The following is an 18,065-nucleotide window of genomic DNA, read 5'->3' as shown; positions in this document are numbered from 1 at the left end:
TGGGAAGCTCATAATTCCAGATGAAACACACATGTGCCATCACCCCTTTCTTAGTATTCTTTTTGCACCCTCTGAAATGTATGATTAAATGATTAAAAAACAAAAGCAAAAATGAAAAGAGTTCAGCAGGGAAGAGATAGGAGAAGAAAGTCAGGTGGAGTCTCATATCTCTTACTTTGTACTTTCTTAAAAATTTTATTTGTTTGGCTGTGTCTGGTCTTAGTTGTAGCCCACGAGATCTTTCATTGTTACTTGCAGAGTCTTCAGTTGTGGCATATGGAATCTTAGTTACGGCATGCAAGCTCTTTAGTTCTGGCCTGTGGGGTCTAGATCCCTGTCCAAGGATCAAGGCTGGTCCCCTGCAATGGGAGTGCAGAGCCTTAGCCATTGTACCACTAGGGAAGTAAGACCCCTACTTTGTACTTTTGATACGTCTTTTATTGCTCTTTCCTTAAGTGAAATGAGAATTTGGACAAGAAATAATGAAATGAATAAACTTGAACTCTTTTCTGGCAGGAACTATCTTAGACATTTGGTAGCCATAGGACTTGTAAGAACCAAGGTTGGATACCAATCCATTACACTACAGTAGTCAACACTGGTTTAGTTTTTCATGCCATCCATTTTATCTTGGTAAGAGGAAAATGATAAAAAGAGATAATAAGTGACTAAACTTGGTATGCAAAGGTAATAGTAATACTGACACTTGATATCAGAGGCAGTTCTTAAACTATGTTGATGAGCTTGCATAAAATCACTTTCTGGCCTCTTTAAGTCCTTTTTTTTTTTTTTAATTCTCTTTGCAGGTAAAGATAAGATTAAAGTGTCTGAGGATGACTTGAAGAAACTCCCTCTAATTAAATGGTGTATTTTGGAAACCATTCGTTTAAGAGCCCCTGGTGTCATCACTCGAAAAGTGCTAAAGCCAGTTAAAATTTTGGTGAGCTTTGATTTTGTTTTAAAATAATGAACCTTCTAGAAAAAAAGTAGATACTTTATCCATTTGTTTGTTAGATCTTTCTTAATTTCCATTAAATACTGAGTGACACAGAAACAGGTTACTAGTAAAAGTTGTGCAGCAACATTTTGTTAATGTAGGTATTTATCTGTTGGCAAATATTTCAGCTAAAACACAACCCTTTTGTAATCAATTTGGCTATGTGGTTCTGTATCAGAATTAATATAATCCTATTTCAATCAAGCAAGTAAGTTGAATAATCACTTCTCTGTTGGACCAACCTATTCCTCAGCTGGAATAGGTTGGGGAGTTGAGGGCATGAGGAAGGTCCTTTGGGATAACCAGAAGATAGTTCAGGCCCCAGATCACAGTTACAAGTACACACAGCAGGAATGCCACGGGTAGCTGCAACTGATGTTAGGAATTAAAAAGAGAGTGAGGTCCTTTCTATGGGCCAAGTGGGAGAATTTTCTCAAGTGCACCAGAAAAGGTATGTACATATGGCAGATGCTTAGTTCCATATACAGGCAGAACAAAATAATCTTTTTTAGATGATTGACTTGGGGCCTGAATTATCCAGATAGGTTGTATTTAGTCAGCCCTCCATTTATATTAGCTTTGTTTATACACAGCTTGAGAGTGCCTGGTTTAAATGAAGAAAATTTTGGGGTAGTAGAACACAAAAGAGACAAAAAATCCAAATTTTATACCAGTTGCTACTTGCTAAATACAAAGGAAATGTAGTGTATTTAACTGATCTGATGCAAATTGTAGCATTCGGTTTTAAAGGGATTTTTAACAGTTTTTGCTTTTAAATAATCAAAATATTAATTATATTAGACTATGGATATAATGAATATATATTTAAATATGTATATATATTTTAAAATTTAAATTTATTTTGATTGGAGACTAAGTACTTTACAATATTTTATTGGTTTTGCCATACATCAACATGAATCCGCCACAGGTATACACATGTTCCCCCATCCTGAACCCCCCTCCCACCTCCCTCCGGGTCATCCCAGTACACCCGCCCGACGCATCCTGTATAAATATTTATAAATCTAAATATAGATATAATTTGTATAATAAATATATAAAAATTGATTTATATAATAAAAAATATACATATTGATTGGAAATAGTCAAACAACTTCATGCAGTTAAGTAGAACAACGTGTTTATCACTCTGAATATTACTATTCAGTATAATTGTTATTGAATTTTTATTAAGCCTTATTTATATCCTGGCCAGTAGATAAGTAGCTGAATTGCAAAATAGTTAATTGTCTGACAAAGACAAGTGGGTGTTTGTTTTTATTGTTATTTTAAGCCTACTGATCCTATACAAATTCTGTTAGATCTATACCTGAGTTTTTCTGCTATTTCAGAGTTTAGAGGAGAAAAAGACCATAAAGAGAAGCTAAAAGAGGAAATTACAAATTGCTTAGAATCTCACAAGTCAGAGATAACCACTGTGAACATTTTGATATTATTGTAATTTTAGGATTTTGTCCTGTAGTATATTCATTAAAAAATAAATTGAGGTCACACCAAGCTAATTTCCTTACAACTTAATTTTATTTTATTTAATAATAGATCCAAAATAGTTTTTTTATCAACAAAAGACATTTATATCATTTTGAATTACAGCATAATCTAATATTGAATATATGGACACCAGATAAATTTTTAAATCAATTCTCTGTTCTCGAATATGTATGTGGCTTCCATTCTCTCACTATTATAAACAATGTAAAGGTGAACATTCCTATAGCTAAATATTTGTACACATCACTGATTATCTTCTTAGTATAAATGAATACAACTTGGTTCTTTTAAACATCAAATATTCTCTGAAACAAAGTAGAATATCTTTGCTCAATACATTAACATGTTCCCAGGAGTTTGGACCATAAAAACATTCATAGATGGGATCACCTATGTCTTGACCCATTGGACAACTGGTCAAGATTCCTTGCTATGAATTCTAGAAGTATTCTCCATTGCTCTTTCCTAATGGAGTCTGAGTGGGATATATATTTTTGCTCTCGTAATTACTTCTTAATATATTTATATATATATGAATAAGTGAGAATGGACAAACTTTATCTGCTTTCTTTGGTTTGCTCTGTTCCTTCATTCTCTTTATTATTCCACCTTTCCAAAATTCTTAAGCCTCTACTTGTGCTCTCTATTCAAGGTTTCATATTTAGTACCCGGTTAATCTGCAAGAATACCTAGGAAACAAAGTGAAAGAAAAGAAAGTGAAGTCGCTCAGTCATGTCCGACTCTTTGCGACCCCACGGACTGTAGCTTACCAGGCTCCTCCGTCCATGAAAATTTCCAGGCAAGAGTACTGGAGTGGGTTGCCATTTCCTTCTCGGCAATCTTCCTGACCCAGGGATCGAACCCAAGTCTCCTGCATTGCAGGCAGAAGACGCTTTACCTTCTGGGCCACCAGGGAAGCCCCACCTAGGAAAAAATGAACCAAAAAAAGTGTTGGAAAATATGAATAATTAAGGAATATTAGTTATATTCTCAAAGTATTAAAACATGTAGCAAAGCTACAGTAATTAAAATGGCATGATACTGGTGTCAGACCTGATAGTCAGGTCAATATAACAGACTAGATAAGTAACAAAGACACAAGCCGTGCAGAATATGTAATATTGGATAGATAAATCTTTTTAAGTCCCTGAAGAAGAATGAGATTAATATATGGTTTGGGATGATTCGTTAACAATGGGTTTTGTTTTGTTTTTTTTTAGCTTCTAGAATAATAGTTCTCAAACTTTTTGACCTTATGGCCCCTTTCTACTTTACAAAATTATTAAGATCCTCAAAGAGCTTTTGTGTATATGAGTTATATCTATCAATATTTGCTATGTTGGAAAATAAAGGTGAGAAATTATTAAAAAGTTTATTTAGTTGTTGTTGTTCAGTCACCAAGTAATTCATTTTAAAAATAAGAAACCTAATACATGTTAAAATAATAATGTGGTTTTATGAAACATGACTCTGTTTTTCAAAACACATAAAAAATAGAACATCATTTCAAGTGTTGCAAAGATATCTGAATTCCCATATATGTGTCTGCTGTCAGTTTGTTGTGATATATTGTTTTCTACTGATGGAAATGAAAAAACTTCAGCTTCCCACAGGCATGTAACCAAAAAAGGAAGGAGTATTTTATTAGCCTTTTTCAGATATCTTTGTGGCTATTCTTTGATTCTACACTAAAACTCAACAGAGGAAAAAAAATAAAATAAAATAAAACTCAACAGAGATACTTTTTTAAGTTTGTTGCAATCTGAAATTTTATCAATAAATTTTTTTTTTTTGTACTTAGTTACATTAAAATACATTGGCCTGTCATGCTTCCCTGGCAGCTCCCTCAGTAAAGATTCCATCTGCAATTCAGGAGACTGCTTGCAAGGCAGGAGACCTGAGTTCAGTACCTGAGTCGGTAAGATGCCCTGAAGAAGGAACTAGCAACCCACTCTAGTATTCTTGCTTTTAAAATTCCATGGACAGAGAAGCCTGGAGTCCATGGGGTCGTAAGAGTTGGACACCACTTAGTGACTGAACCACCTCCACCATCCTATACTTTGAATAAGTCTTTTATTCAGGAATGATTTTTGATCTAGCTGATTCTCTGCAAAGGTCTCGGGACTCCCAGAAGACCTACCCCACCTTTGAAAGCCACTAATGTGAAGAGATGGGAAATAGATGGGGAAACAGTGGAAACAGTGTCAGACTTTATTTTGGGGGGCTCCAAAATCACTGCAGATGGTGACTGCAGCCATGAAATTAAAAGACACTTACTCCTTGGAAGAAAAGTTATGACCAACCTAGATAGCATATTCAAAAGCAGAGACATTACTTTGCCAACAAAGGTCCGTCTAGTCAAGGCTATGGTTTTTCCAGTGGTCATGTACGGATGTGAGAGTTGGACTGTGAAGAAAGCTGAGCGCCGAAGAATTGATGCTTTTGAACTGTGGTGTTGGAGAAGACTCTTGAGAGTCCCTTAGACTGCAAGGAGATCCAACCAGTCCATTCTGAAGGAGATCAGCCCTGGGATTTCTTTGGAAGGAATGATGCTGAAGCTGAAACTCCAGTACTTTAGCCATCTCATGTGAAGAGTTGACTCATTAGAAAAGACTCTGCTGCTGGGAGGGATTGGGGGCAGGAGGAGAAGGGGATGAGAGAGGATGAGATGGCTGGATGGCATCACGGACTCAATGGACGTAAGTCTGAGTGAACTCCGGGAGTTGGTGATGGACTGGGAGGCCTGGCGTGCTGCGGTTCATGGGGTCGCAAAGAGTCGGACATGACTGAGTAACTGAACTGAACTGAACTGATTGTGAAGAGAGGGCTTCCCTGATGGCTCAGTTGGTAAAGAATCTGCCTGCAATTCAGGAGACCCCAGTTCGATTCCTGGCTTGGGAAGATTCACTGGAGAAGGGATAGGCTACCCACTCCAGTTTTCTTGGGCTTCCCTGGTGGCTCAGCTGGTAAAGAATCTGCCTGCTATGCGGGAGACCCTGGTTCTATTCCTGGGTTGAGAAGATCCCCTGGAGAAGGGAAAGGCTACCCACTCCAGTATTCTGGCCTGGAGAATTCCATGGACTGTATAGTCCATGGGCTTACAAAGACTTGGACACAACTGAGTGACTTTTACTTCACTTCACATGAATATCATTTTGGAGAGAAGAGGGCTTCTTAGGTTTAGGATTAATCAGTGGAAACACAATGCAAATGAACAGACTGTACCATATCAAAATTTAACATGTCCTGTTAAGTAGAAAATAAACTAAATGTAAGCCAAAAAATTAAGAAAAAATATCAGTATAAGCACAATGCAAGTGTAAATGATTTTAGTATTTAAGGAACCACAGATCGATAAGTAAAGCACTAATATTACATAGATTACTGAGGGTAGGACATGACACAAATTTTATGGAAGAAAATAACTTAAAATGAAAAATACTCAGCAAAGACATAAATTCTTGAACAGCAATCAAAAAGAACCTATTTAAAATGTCAGGTTAGCAGATAAGAGGGCAGTGAAATTGATACTCTCATACATTACAGTTAGAAACATATCTTGCTACAATATTTGAGGGAACAGTTGAGCGATATGTATGAATAACCTTAGATATTCAGAAGACATAGGACATGTATATTCTCATGTCTTCTGAACATCTTTGGTAAAAGATTTTATATGAACAGTGCTTTGTGAAAGAAGATACTTGTGATAGCATTATTTGTTATAGAAATAATAGTAGAAAATGATTAGTTAAGCATCCATTGGAAAGAAAATTATTTTATATGAATATATAATATAAAAATAATATACTGTAATATCAAGTGAACAAAGTAAGAGTCAAAATTTATTCAGTAGGGACAAAAACAATAATGTGTATATGCTGGGTTCATTTATGCATTTGTAAATGATACATATCAGTATATACAAACAGTGGACTTCCCAGGTGGCCCTAGTGCTAAAGAATGTGCCTGCCAATGCAGGAAATGCAGATTCCATCCCTGGATTGGAAAGATCCCCTGGGATAGGAAATGGCAACCCACTCCAGTATTCTTGCCTGGAAAATTCTGTGGACAGAGGAGCCTGGCGGGCTACAGACCATGAGGCCATAGAGAGTCAGACATAACTGAGCGACTAAGCACGCACACATATATAAACAATAAACTATATTTAAAAACAACAAAAACCTAAGCTGCTGTTATTAGCTAAAAGTACTGGAGGGAAGTCTAGCCAGTTGGTAACTGTCTTCTGTTGCCACAACTCTGGTTGCTTTCTATTTTTCCTATTTTCCTGAATTTTCCCAAGTTTCTAGAGAGCAGTTTTTTATTATACAGAAGAATACACTTTTTTAAAGTACTTTTTTGTACCTTTTTCTTTTTTTTAAGCAGCTCACACCAGCCAAGCTCCTGGCCAAGAGATAGAGAGAAAGAGCGTGCTTTCTGGGGTCGGGCTCCTCTGATGGATGCTTTGCCTTTACAGGACTCCTCTTTTCTTGAAGTAGAGTCTGCATTCCTTGCACCACTTTAGGTGTTGACATCCTTCTTGATTTACAGCAGAGACTCCTTCTCTTTGCTCATCAAGAAAGCTCATCTCCGGACTAGCAGATGAAGTTCATCTGACCTCACGGCATCCCTATGGGGTGGGCTGGTCAAGATCACTTCGGTTTACCTGACAGGTGCAATTACTGCAACACAGAGAAGTTGTGACTTCCACTTCCTTGTGATCTGTGCCCAGTCCTCTGACTGTTTCGTCTCTCTCTTGATCTTTTTCTTCATCTGCCACGTTGCAAGGACAGGACCGTTTGGACCGGACATGGTGATGTCCATTTGCTCAGACGGTTCCTTTGATGCACCCATTTCTCACCTCCTCCTCACTCCCTCGTCTGCCTAGCATTTGCTGCTGCAACAGAAACTTCTTTCTAGTCTCCTCCCTGTTGCTAGAATGACTGCTGTTCCTGCAGCTCCTTCTGAAGTCTTCCTCTGCCGGCCTGCTTTGTGGGCTGCATCAGTCAGCGTCTACATGTCATGATGCTAGGTCAGCAGCCACTGAAGGGAGCTATGAGGGTGGGGAGGGGAAGGTGGCAGCTGCCCCGACTGGACACCTGGCCCAGGGCGGCCCCTAAACATATCAGGGCCCTCCCCAGCTGACTTTAGAACCAGTTGTGATGCTTCTATCCTCCGTTCCAACAGAAGTAGAATGAACACACAGGACTGGGATCTCACAGGTCTCTTTCCACTTTAAAGATGGTAAGAGGACAGAAGCAAATGCCTCCATCTCTCCTCATTTTGATCTAACTCTCTAGCAATCCTGGTACCGAAATCACAGAGTCAAGTACTACTCGGCTCCCATGAGAACCAACAGGGGTCTCTTGGGTTAAACAGTGACGGCCCCCTCCCCTCCCCTCTCCACTCCCTGCTTCCATAAATAGAGATGTTTCCAATTGTAAGATGCTACTATTCTAAATACGTAGATTTCAAGTAAGTGTTTTGCAAATACCTTGAGAAGACTTCAAAACTCTGCAGAATTAAACAGGTGCGGCTTCTGCCACTTGGCACAGGGAGTTACTAATAAAATATCTTCACCTCAGTAGAGGTGATGGCTCTCTAGCCATCTCACACCATGCGGGAGCTCTTTGTCCTCTGGCTCCTAAGCAAGGTGATATAAAGATGATTATTTTTATCATTTTATTTTATTATTTATTATTTTTGGCTGTGCGGGGTCTTCATTGCTGTGTGCAGGCTTTCTCTAGTTGCGTTCACTGGCTTCTCATTGTGGTAGTGTCTCTTGTCGTGGAGCACGGATGAGTAGTTGTGGTACATGAGCTTAGTTGTCCCACAGCACATGGGATCTTGGGTCAGGGATCAAATCTGTGTCTCCTGCATTGGCAGGCAGATTCTTTATTACTGGACCACCAGGGAAGTCATATAAAGATGATTTTGTGAAACAGTTTTAGTTCTCAGGCTACAGTCCAAAGAGTCGCAAAGAGTCAGCCATGACTGAGTAACTAAGCGTGCACATGTTATATATCAAGAAAACCTATTATAATAAGGTGAATGGAGAAGGATAATGCACTCTGCTGCTTTGGGAAACATAATGTTTATCATCAGTTTCACAACCACCTCAAACGTGAAACAAACCCAATAAGCACACAGCACTTTCTTTGTCCTGTGTCTTCCTAATCAGTTGTCTTCGACTTCTTTCTGCCCTAACTGCTGCTGCTGCTGGAGTCAAACAAACAGAGAATTCTCTGCCCCTTCCCTGACACTGTTATCAGCACTCCCAATGATAGGACACCCGCTGCCCCTGTTCTCAGTGCTAATATGGCCAATGGCCTGTCTCAGAGTTAGTCTTTTCTGCTCCAGAACCTCAGAATCCACTGTGATGTCCATCATCAAGGCTACTTGCTGCAAACCCCAATGTGTGCGTGCATTCTAAGTCAGTGCATTCGTGTCTGACTCTTTACAACCTTACGGACTGCAACCCACGCGGATCCCCTGTCCATGAGATTCTCCAGGCAAGAACGCTGGAGTGGGTTGCTATGCCCTCCTCCAGGGTATTGACCCAGGGATCAAGCCCACGTTTCCTGCATTGTGAGGCAGATTCTTTACCACCAGCTCCCCCTGGGAAGCCCAATATCAAACATCAAAAGCTGCATTAGAGTGTGTCTTAGTTGCTCAGTTGTGCCCGACTCTTTGCAACCCCAAGGACTGTAGCCCACGAGGCTCCTCTGTCCATGGGATTCTCCAGGCAAGTGTAATGGAGTGGGTTGCCATTCCCTTCTCCAGGGGGATCTTCCTGACCCAGAAATCAAACCTGGGTCTCCTGCACTGCAGGTGGATTCTTTACCATCTGAGCCACCAAGGAAGATCTCACATTAGAGCATCCTTAAATTAATAAATATAATACAAAAAATTTCACATTATTCTGCTATCTTCCCCCATGTAACCAAAGATATATGTATGTTTAACTAATCATCAGAATTAGACATCAGTAATTGCCTACATTAGAAAATAGAAGTGAGCCATCCAGGAAAGAGATTGTCTCACCATCAGTTATACCATGGATATGTCTTCTCTCGAATATGGTTGTAGAGTAAATTTTAATGACTCACGATCTCATTAAAGCAAACTTCAAAACATGACTTGGAACTGATTTTTCTGTTGTAGAATTACACTGTTCCTTCTGGTGACTTATTGATGTTGTCTCCATTTTGGCTACATCGAAATCCAAAGTATTTTCCTGAACCCGACCTGTTCAAGCCTGTAAGTTGTCTCTTTCCATGTACATTGTCCTTAGATTTCCCCTTTATGCTAAGAATATGAATTCATAAATTAATTAGAGCTATTAGCATTAGGAAATCATATTTCTCTCTAGTAACGAAAGCTATGAAGCACAGATTAGATTTGTAATATAAGTGGTATAACATTTACGAATCAGAGAAATTTTTGGAATAAGCGTCACCCACTTTAAAATAAATTTTTATCTGAAACAAGCAGGACATGGCAAAGTAAATATGCTTGATTCTGATAGAAGCCTTATTTCATGTTCTTTAGGCAATTGCTTCTGTTATTGGTTTCCATGGAGTACAAAAAATAAAAATGAAGCAAATTAAAACTGTGTTCTGCTGTCTTTTAGAATTGAGGAATTACAGTGCAAAATAGAATTTTAAGAGGTCATTTAGTCCACTCTCTGCCTTCAGGTGAAATTGTCAAAAATGGCATCCAGATGTATTCATTCTACACACCAAGCTTTCTCCAACTGGGAGGGCTATCAGTGTCTCTTTGTTAAATTTGTTACCAAGGGCAATTTTATGATGGAGCCTGAGGCCTTATTATAAATATTCTTCCTCTTCTGAGGTCAATTCTGTGGTTGATTTACGTTATTATTTACATTTGCCACTTAACAAAATTTCTTTTTTAAACCTTTTAATTTATTAGTTCATGTTCCAAAAACTTAATGGTGGCTGATATTAATAACAGGTTGGAAAAAATGACCAACAACCCTGCAACTTTATATGCAAGGATTAGCTGTACAAGATCATTTTTAGCCTAGAGAAATAAAGTTAAGCTTATTTATATAAGACTGATTTGGAAAAAAAAAATGCTCTCTTCCCACAGGAACGCTGGAAAGAGGCAAATTTAGAGAAGCATGCTTTCTTGGACTGCTTCATGGCATTTGGGAGTGGGAAGTACCAGTGTCCTGGAAGGTCAGTGTGACAGAAAGTCTGCAGAAAGATGAGGCCTCCGAGAGGGAAAGCTTTGGCTTACTCCCTCTTTTCTTCATTATCGAAACTAAAGGAAATCTAGGAGACCACATTCTCTTTGGTTGGCCCATCGTATTATGTGATGTCTTTCTGGGAATGTCTGCAGTGGTTTCTGATAGGAGACCTCATGAGAATTAAATATTACAGTTGCAGCTGCCAGATGAAAGCTGGGTTTGTGTTTCAAACGCTCAGCTTTCCTATAAGGATGATTTGAAGTGCTTTGACTTCTTTTTTAAAGACAAAGATAGTGTGCGTGTGTGTTCGGTCGTGTCAAACCCTTTGCAACCCATGGACTGTAGCCCACTGGGTTCCTCTGTCCATGAATTTTTCCAGGCAAGAATACCAGAGTAGGTTGCATTTCCTCCTCCAGGGGATCTTCCTGCCCCAGGGATTGAACCGAGTCTCCCGCATCTTCTGTACTGGCAGGCAGATTCTTTACGACTGAGCCACCTGGGAAGCTAAAGATAAAGATAGAAGTATCAGTATTTCTTGATATGTCCATAATAGTGTTATGATGGACATTTGCTGGGATTAGAGGGCATCTTTAACTTGGAGCATCACAGCAACTTATTAGGTGGTTTTTGTTCATTGATTTAGTTTGGTTCTATAATAACCTGCCTTTGATGTCTTTTAGAGTTAAATTAATATGGTACCCAGGCTGACTGTTCAATGTGATGCCCTGTTCTACTGCAAGTTACTTACTGTTTATTTAAGGAGAAGCCTTTTTGAACATCTCACCTGTAGCAGGCCCTGTGCTAAGTGTTAAGAATAGAGCATGAAGAAAGATAGATATGGTCCCTGACCTTTGAAAACATACAGCCTACATTGAATACATACCATTTCCTCATTGGAGATGGTTCTATTGGAGAAATGTAGATACCTGTTTAGAACAAAATCTCACTCAGTGAATATTTTAGTTTTAACTTAAGGCACTCATCTTCATTGTTTGAACATAATTAAACCAATCCATATTTGTGATTATGACTTGCTCAAGAGATCCATTCAACTCCTCCTTTGTTATATGTTTTATAATACCAACTTGCTTTTTGTTGTAGTTCAGTCAGTAAAGAATCTGCCTGCAATGCAGGAGACCTGGGTTTGATTCCTGGGTAGGGAAGATTCCCTGGAGAAGAGAATGGCAACCCACTCCAGTACTCGTGCCTGGAGAATCTCATGGACAGACGAGCCTGGCAGGCTAGAGTCCATGGGTCGCAAGAGTTGGATACAACTTAGCAACTAAACCATCACCACCACCACCAAAATGGTTATAATTAGCCTTGGCCAACCATGGAAATTCTGTCTTCCTTCCTAGAATTTGTTCTAGAAGCTGAGGGGTAGGTAAGCAGATTGGTGCCTGGTGTTTCCCTGGAGACAGCTGTTCATCCTTAACCTAAACTGGTCAATCAGATTGAAGGGAGAAACGATTTTCTTCTATGTATAGGAGAGAGGCCCCCTCTGTCCTCTCCCACTAGAAGTGAACAAGCAAGCAGGTAGCTCCAGTTGTTGATAAGAGCAAGTTCAAGAGAAATAAGCTTTAGGATGGTGTGGAGTGTATGGACACAGAGGAGAATTATGGGAAAAGCCTGGTCTGTGAAATGTCATGTGTCACTGAATCATCGGTATTGAGGAGCTACTCTACTTATGGTTGTGATATATAATATATATTTTTATCTTTATAAATAATAAATATTACATGTAATATATATGTGATAAATGTTCGCCGTTTTTTAAGGCAGTTTGAGTTGGAGGTTTCATTGGTTAGACCTGAAAGCATGCCCACATGCCCACCAAAGAAACTCCAAAGTTGAACATTATAATTGAGTGTCAGATACTGTAAAGGAATAGTATAACAAACAAAAACAATAATAACTGCATAACTCCATGAAGCTCATCTTTCCTCTAATATTAGTTTTACTTTAGAAAAGCAGTTCTTAAACCAATAACATATTTATTATTTTTGTCATCTACTAATATCAATGTTGTGAGAGTAAGTCTTTTAAAAACATTGGCTAATGCTTTTTTCAGTCTCTTTATATACATTCCTGCTGCTGCTGCTGCTGCTAAGTTGCTTCAGTCGTGTCCAACCCCATAGACGGCAGCCCACCAGGCTCCCCCCGTCCCTGGGATTCTCCAGGCAAGAACACTGGAGTGGGTTGCCATTTCCTTCTCCAATGCATGAAAAGTGAAAAGTGAAAGTGAAGTCGCTCAGTCATGTCTGACTTTTTGCGAACCCGTGGACTGCAGCCTACCAGGCTCCTCTGTTCATGGGATTTTCCAAGCAAGAGTACTGGAGTGCGTTGCCATTGCCTTCTCCCATATATATATATATATATATATTCCTAGTTGTGCCTAAAGATTTTATCATAAGCATCTTTAATTGAGCAACAAGTCGTTTAAACCAAGGACTAAAATGCTTTGCATGCAGCTTATAGTGTGGGCCGATGATCAAGGATTAACTGATGACTGTGGTTTCTAAGAGAGGCTATTACAATCTTACTGTGATATCTTTTGAAGCTGGCAGACATTTGCTTGAGTTTGATAGCAATAGGTCCAATAGTGGGGCCATCACATTTCAGCTCAATCAATACTATATTTTTTATTCAGAAACTATACGTTTTTCAATGCACTGAGCTCATACTGTGTGTTCTGCAGTGGCTACTGCAGAAGCTTTGGGCAAGAGTAAGACATATTCTCAGTCCTCAGCTGACATCTGGAGAAAGTGAGGAGAATATCATTTCGAGTTCACAAATAACTGCAAGGAACACAGGATGAGAGATGGCCAAGCGTCACGCTCTGAAGATTCAAGGGAGAATGTATCTGATCAGGATGATCTTAGACAGTTTTCTGGGGAGAAAAGCCTTTGAAGAGTTAGATGAACTTCTGGACAGAAGAAGCAGTAAGCAAAGGGTCATTTGGTCAAGGGTATGTGGCTTAGGGGTTATGGTTTTACTGTCACTGGGGCCAGTAGTGACTAGAAGTGACTAGTAGTGACTAGAAGACAGATTGAAAAAGAACATTGGTCCAATGATGTATTACAAAGATTTGGGTAGAGCAGACTCGTGTGGGGCATGCCTTATGTTATAAGGTCATGCTAACATTCCATCTCAGAGACATGAAGCGGTGGAATCTATCACATTTGGAAAATGATTAGAAATGGTGATCAGCTGAGAGGGAGGATTTGAGGAGGATGGTGGCTTTGAATCTATGTGGCTGGAAGAGATGGTAGAAATAGAGAAATTAGGAACAGGAGCAGTTTGGAGGACAAGATATTAGGTTTTCCTTCAAAAACTTTTGAGTGCAAAGTGTGGCAACTTATGTATCATATAACTGAAATCTGTAGGCTGAATATGAATGTTGAATAAATATGACTTAATTTTTAAAAACCAACTTAGTTTATTTAGTTTTATAGTAAGTTTCTATTTTTAATAGCCGTAATTTTTCTGTTAACTTATTTTAAACAGCCAACCCATAAAACATTAAAAAAAAAAAAAAGCAAACAAAAACCAGAAAATTGTTCATGAAGGCAAATGACTTCATTTGAACAGCGTGTGCTAAGAAAGATCTTTGCACTAGAAATGTAATCCCACAAAACCTTAGTATAATCCCTAGAAAATGCACCTATTCTTAGTTTGTATGCCTCAAGCCAGTTTATTTTCTCATGTACCAAATACTCAGTGAGTCAGAGAAATTTGCCTGTGAACTAGCTGATGATCAAAGTTTGTCAAGAAACACTGCGGGCTTGCAGCTGTCACCCCTTGGTGTTTAGGCCACCAAGCCAGAAGAGCCCCTCTCCGAAGTGAACACTGAGTAAGAACTTGATGCTGCCATCAGCCGCCAGCCAAAAAGCAGAATGGAAGAACTAGAGTTCTTCCTTGAAAGACAGGAGTTCAGAAAATATATTTAGAGGATGAACCCCTGGCAAGACACGTTTCTGCAGCGGAAGGGAATTCTTCCCAAATAAATCTCCTGCTGGAGAAGTCTAGTAATTTTGCAGAAAAACAGACAGGAGGAAACACGTGAACTACTGGACTGTACCAGCCATAGTAGCCTACAGAATGAAGAATGGACATTTTCCTAGTGAACTGTGAATTTCGATGGAGGATTAGGATGGGGGATTTCCAGTGTCAAGTGGGTGTCTCTGAGAGTCGATGATCTTAGCAGAAAAGGATGTGCCTCCCATACCCACCCCTTGGAATGCACATCAAAGCCAACAGTCCTGTTTGCCCTTGGTGCCCATCCCTGCAAGAGGATCCCAGTGGGCTGTGTCATTGTGCTAAATGATATGGGTTAAATTCCAGTGTAAAACACTAGCTCTGATCTTTGGCAAGAATACCCTCCCCCCCTTACAAAGGCATGCTTGGATAAGAAAAGGGTGTAATAAGAGGAAGGCTGCAGTACTTGAGACATGGAAATGAAGCATGGACTTCTCAGGAAGAGAAATTGTGATTTCTACTTTTTGTGTGTATTTGGGTTTTTCATGTATCCTAGGGCAGGCAGTCCTAGGTCACAAAGTCATGGATTTATCTTGAATTACTAATGAACATCACATCAATATTGGAAAATTAATTCAAACATAGGTCCAGCTGATAGTAGATTAGATTCCTGGGTTGGGAAGTTCCCCTGGAGAAGGGATAGGCAACCCACTTCAGTATTCTTGGGCTTCCCTGGTGGCTCAGACAGTAAAGAATCCACCTGCAATGCAGGAGACCTGGGTTCGATCCCTGGGTTGGGAAGATCCCCTGGAGGAGGGCATGGCAACCTTCTCCAGTATTTCTTGCCTGGAGAATTCCCATGGACAGAGGAGCCTGGGGCTACAGTTCATGGGATTGCAAAGAGTCAGACACAACTGAGTGACTGAGCACATTGCTGTTATCTCTTGGGCACTTAGTATTCATATGATTATCCTTCATTCAATAAATAGTCATCAGTTGTATGCTATATGTCTGGGTAGAGTTCCAGGAGTTACCCTGGAAAACAAAATAATGGACAAAGTCCCTTTTCTCAAGGAGTTTATAGTCTAACTCAAGACACCTCAAGACACTAGAGATTCAAAGACACACAGCATTCCTAAATTGCTTATAATGCAGTTGGAGAGATGAGCCATAGCAACATGAAAAACTTACTTAACAGCATAAGATGGCATTAGAGAAATGCCAGGTGATTCATCTATATCCTAAGTGCCATAGGAGTTCAGAGGAAGGAGCACTGAAAAAGGCTTTGTGGACTAGATGAGAATAATCAATAAAATGGACAAAAGAAAGCATACCTGCCTGAAAGGGAGTGGTATCAAATGCTGAGGGGAAAAAAAAGCTAAGCTCTTGTAGGAATGTAATGTGCCTACAAGTTAGTGGTAGCAAGGCAGCTTTCTATTTGTGGTTTCTGAAGCTCTGAGTACAGTTGTTACTATGTGTTTATTATATTAATGATAATGTAATTTGGGTGTGTGGTGGGGGACTTCCCTGATAGCTCAGTTGGTAAAGAATCCAGCTGCGATGCGGAAGACCTGGGTTTCATCCCTGGGTTGGGAAAATCCCTGGAGAAGGGAAAGGCTACCCACTCTAGTATTCTGGCCTGGAGAATTTCATGGACAGTATAGTGCATGGGGTCGCAATATGACTAAGCGACTTTCACTTTAATGTAATTTTAATAATTGTGCCTCATTCAGTAAAATGTCTTTGGGCAATCTTGCATTTGAGAAGCACTATAAGTAGCTTTCCCCCTTTTCATGCTTCAGTTCGTTCAATTCACTCGTTCAGTCGTGTCCGACTCTTTGCAACCCCATGAATTGCAGCACGCCAGGCCTCCCTGTCCATCACCAGCTCCTGGAGTTCACTCAGACTCACGTCCATCGAGTCAGTGATGCCGTCCAGCCATCTCATCCTCTGTCGTCCCCTTCTCCTCCTGCCCCCAATCCCTCCCAGCATCAGAGTCTTTTCCAATGAGTCAACTCTTCGCATCAGGTGGCCAAAGGACTGGAGTTTCAGCTTCAGCATCATTCCTTCCAAAGAAATCCCAGGGTTGATCTCCTTTAGAATGGACTAGTTGAATCTCCTTGCAGTCCAAGGGACTCTCAAGAGTCTTCTCCAACACCACAGTTCAAAAGCATCAATTCTTCGGCCCTCAGCCTTCTTCACAGTCCAACTCTCACATCCATACATGACCATTGGAAAAACCACAGCCTTGACTAGACGGACCTTAGTCGGCAAAGTAATGTCTCTGCTTTTGAATATGCTATCTAGGTTGGTCATAGCTTTTCTTCCAAGGAGTAAGCGTCTTTTAATTTCATGGCTGCAGTCACCATCTGCAGTGATTTTGGAGCCCCAAAAAATAAAATCTCTCACTGTTTCCACTGTTTCTCCATTTATTTGCCATGAAGTGATGGGACCAGATGCCATGATCTTCGTTTTCTGAATGTTGAGCTTTAAGCCAACTTTTTCACTCTCCTCTATCACTTTCATCAAGAGGCTTTTAGTTCCTCTTCACTTTCTGCCATAAGGGTGGTGTCATCTGCATATCTGAGGTGATTGATATTTCTCCCGGCAATCTTGATTCCAGCTTGTGTTTCTTCCAGTCCAGCGTTTCTCAGGATGTACTCTGCATATACGTTAAATAAGCAGAGTGACAATATGCAGCCTTGACACACTCCTTTTCCTATTTGGAACCAGTCTGTTGTTCCATGTCCAGTTCTAACTGTTGCTTCCTGACCTGCATACAGATTTCTCAAGAGGCAGGTCAGGTGGTCTGTATTCCCATCTCTTTTAGAATTTTCCACAGTTTATTGTGATCCACACAGTCAAAGGCTTTGGCATAGTCAATAAAGCAGAAATCGATGTTTTTCTGGAACTCTCTTGCCTTTTCGATGATCCAGCGGATGTTGGCAATTTGACCTCTGATTCCTCTGCCTTTTCTAAAACCAGCTTGGACATCAGGAAGTTCACGGTTCACGTATTGTTGAAGCCTGGCTTGGAGAATTTTGAGCATTACTTTACTAGCATGTGAGATGAGTGCAATTGTGCGGTAGTTTGAGCATTCTTTGGCATTGCCTTTCTTTGGGATTGGAATGAAAACTGACCTTTTTCGGTCCTGTGGCCACTGCTGAGTTTTCCAAATTTTAATGCTTAGAGGATGCCTTTTTTGTTCGATCGCTCAGTCGTGTCCGACTCTTTGCAGCTCCATGAATTGTGGCAGGCCAGGCTTCCCTGTTCTTCACCATCTCCTGGAGCTTGCTCAAACTCATGTCCATTGAATTGGTGATACTGTCTGACCATCTCGGACTTCCCTGGTGGCTTAGA

General features: G+C 40.0%; 1 protein-coding gene across 5 annotated transcripts in view; it reads left to right on the top strand.

Moving 5' to 3' along the window:
* Positions 1-18,065, top strand: part of LOC101120701 (24-hydroxycholesterol 7-alpha-hydroxylase) — a 99,445-nt gene that overhangs the window by 50,589 nt on the left and 30,791 nt on the right. For all 5 annotated transcript variants that reach the window (XM_060403217.1, XM_027958406.3, XM_042237365.2 and 2 more), the window contains 3 exons: positions 807-940; positions 9,677-9,772; positions 10,628-10,716. In XM_060403217.1, the coding sequence (XP_060259200.1) occupies positions 807-940; positions 9,677-9,772; positions 10,628-10,716 (319 nt within the window). The remainder of the gene's footprint in view (positions 1-806; positions 941-9,676; positions 9,773-10,627; positions 10,717-18,065) is intronic.

The sequence above is a fragment of the Ovis aries genome, chromosome 20 (assembly GCF_016772045.2).
Source record: "Ovis aries strain OAR_USU_Benz2616 breed Rambouillet chromosome 20, ARS-UI_Ramb_v3.0, whole genome shotgun sequence".
Taxonomy (NCBI): Eukaryota; Metazoa; Chordata; class Mammalia; order Artiodactyla; family Bovidae; genus Ovis; species Ovis aries.
This window is presented reverse-complemented; position numbering and strand designations above follow the sequence as displayed.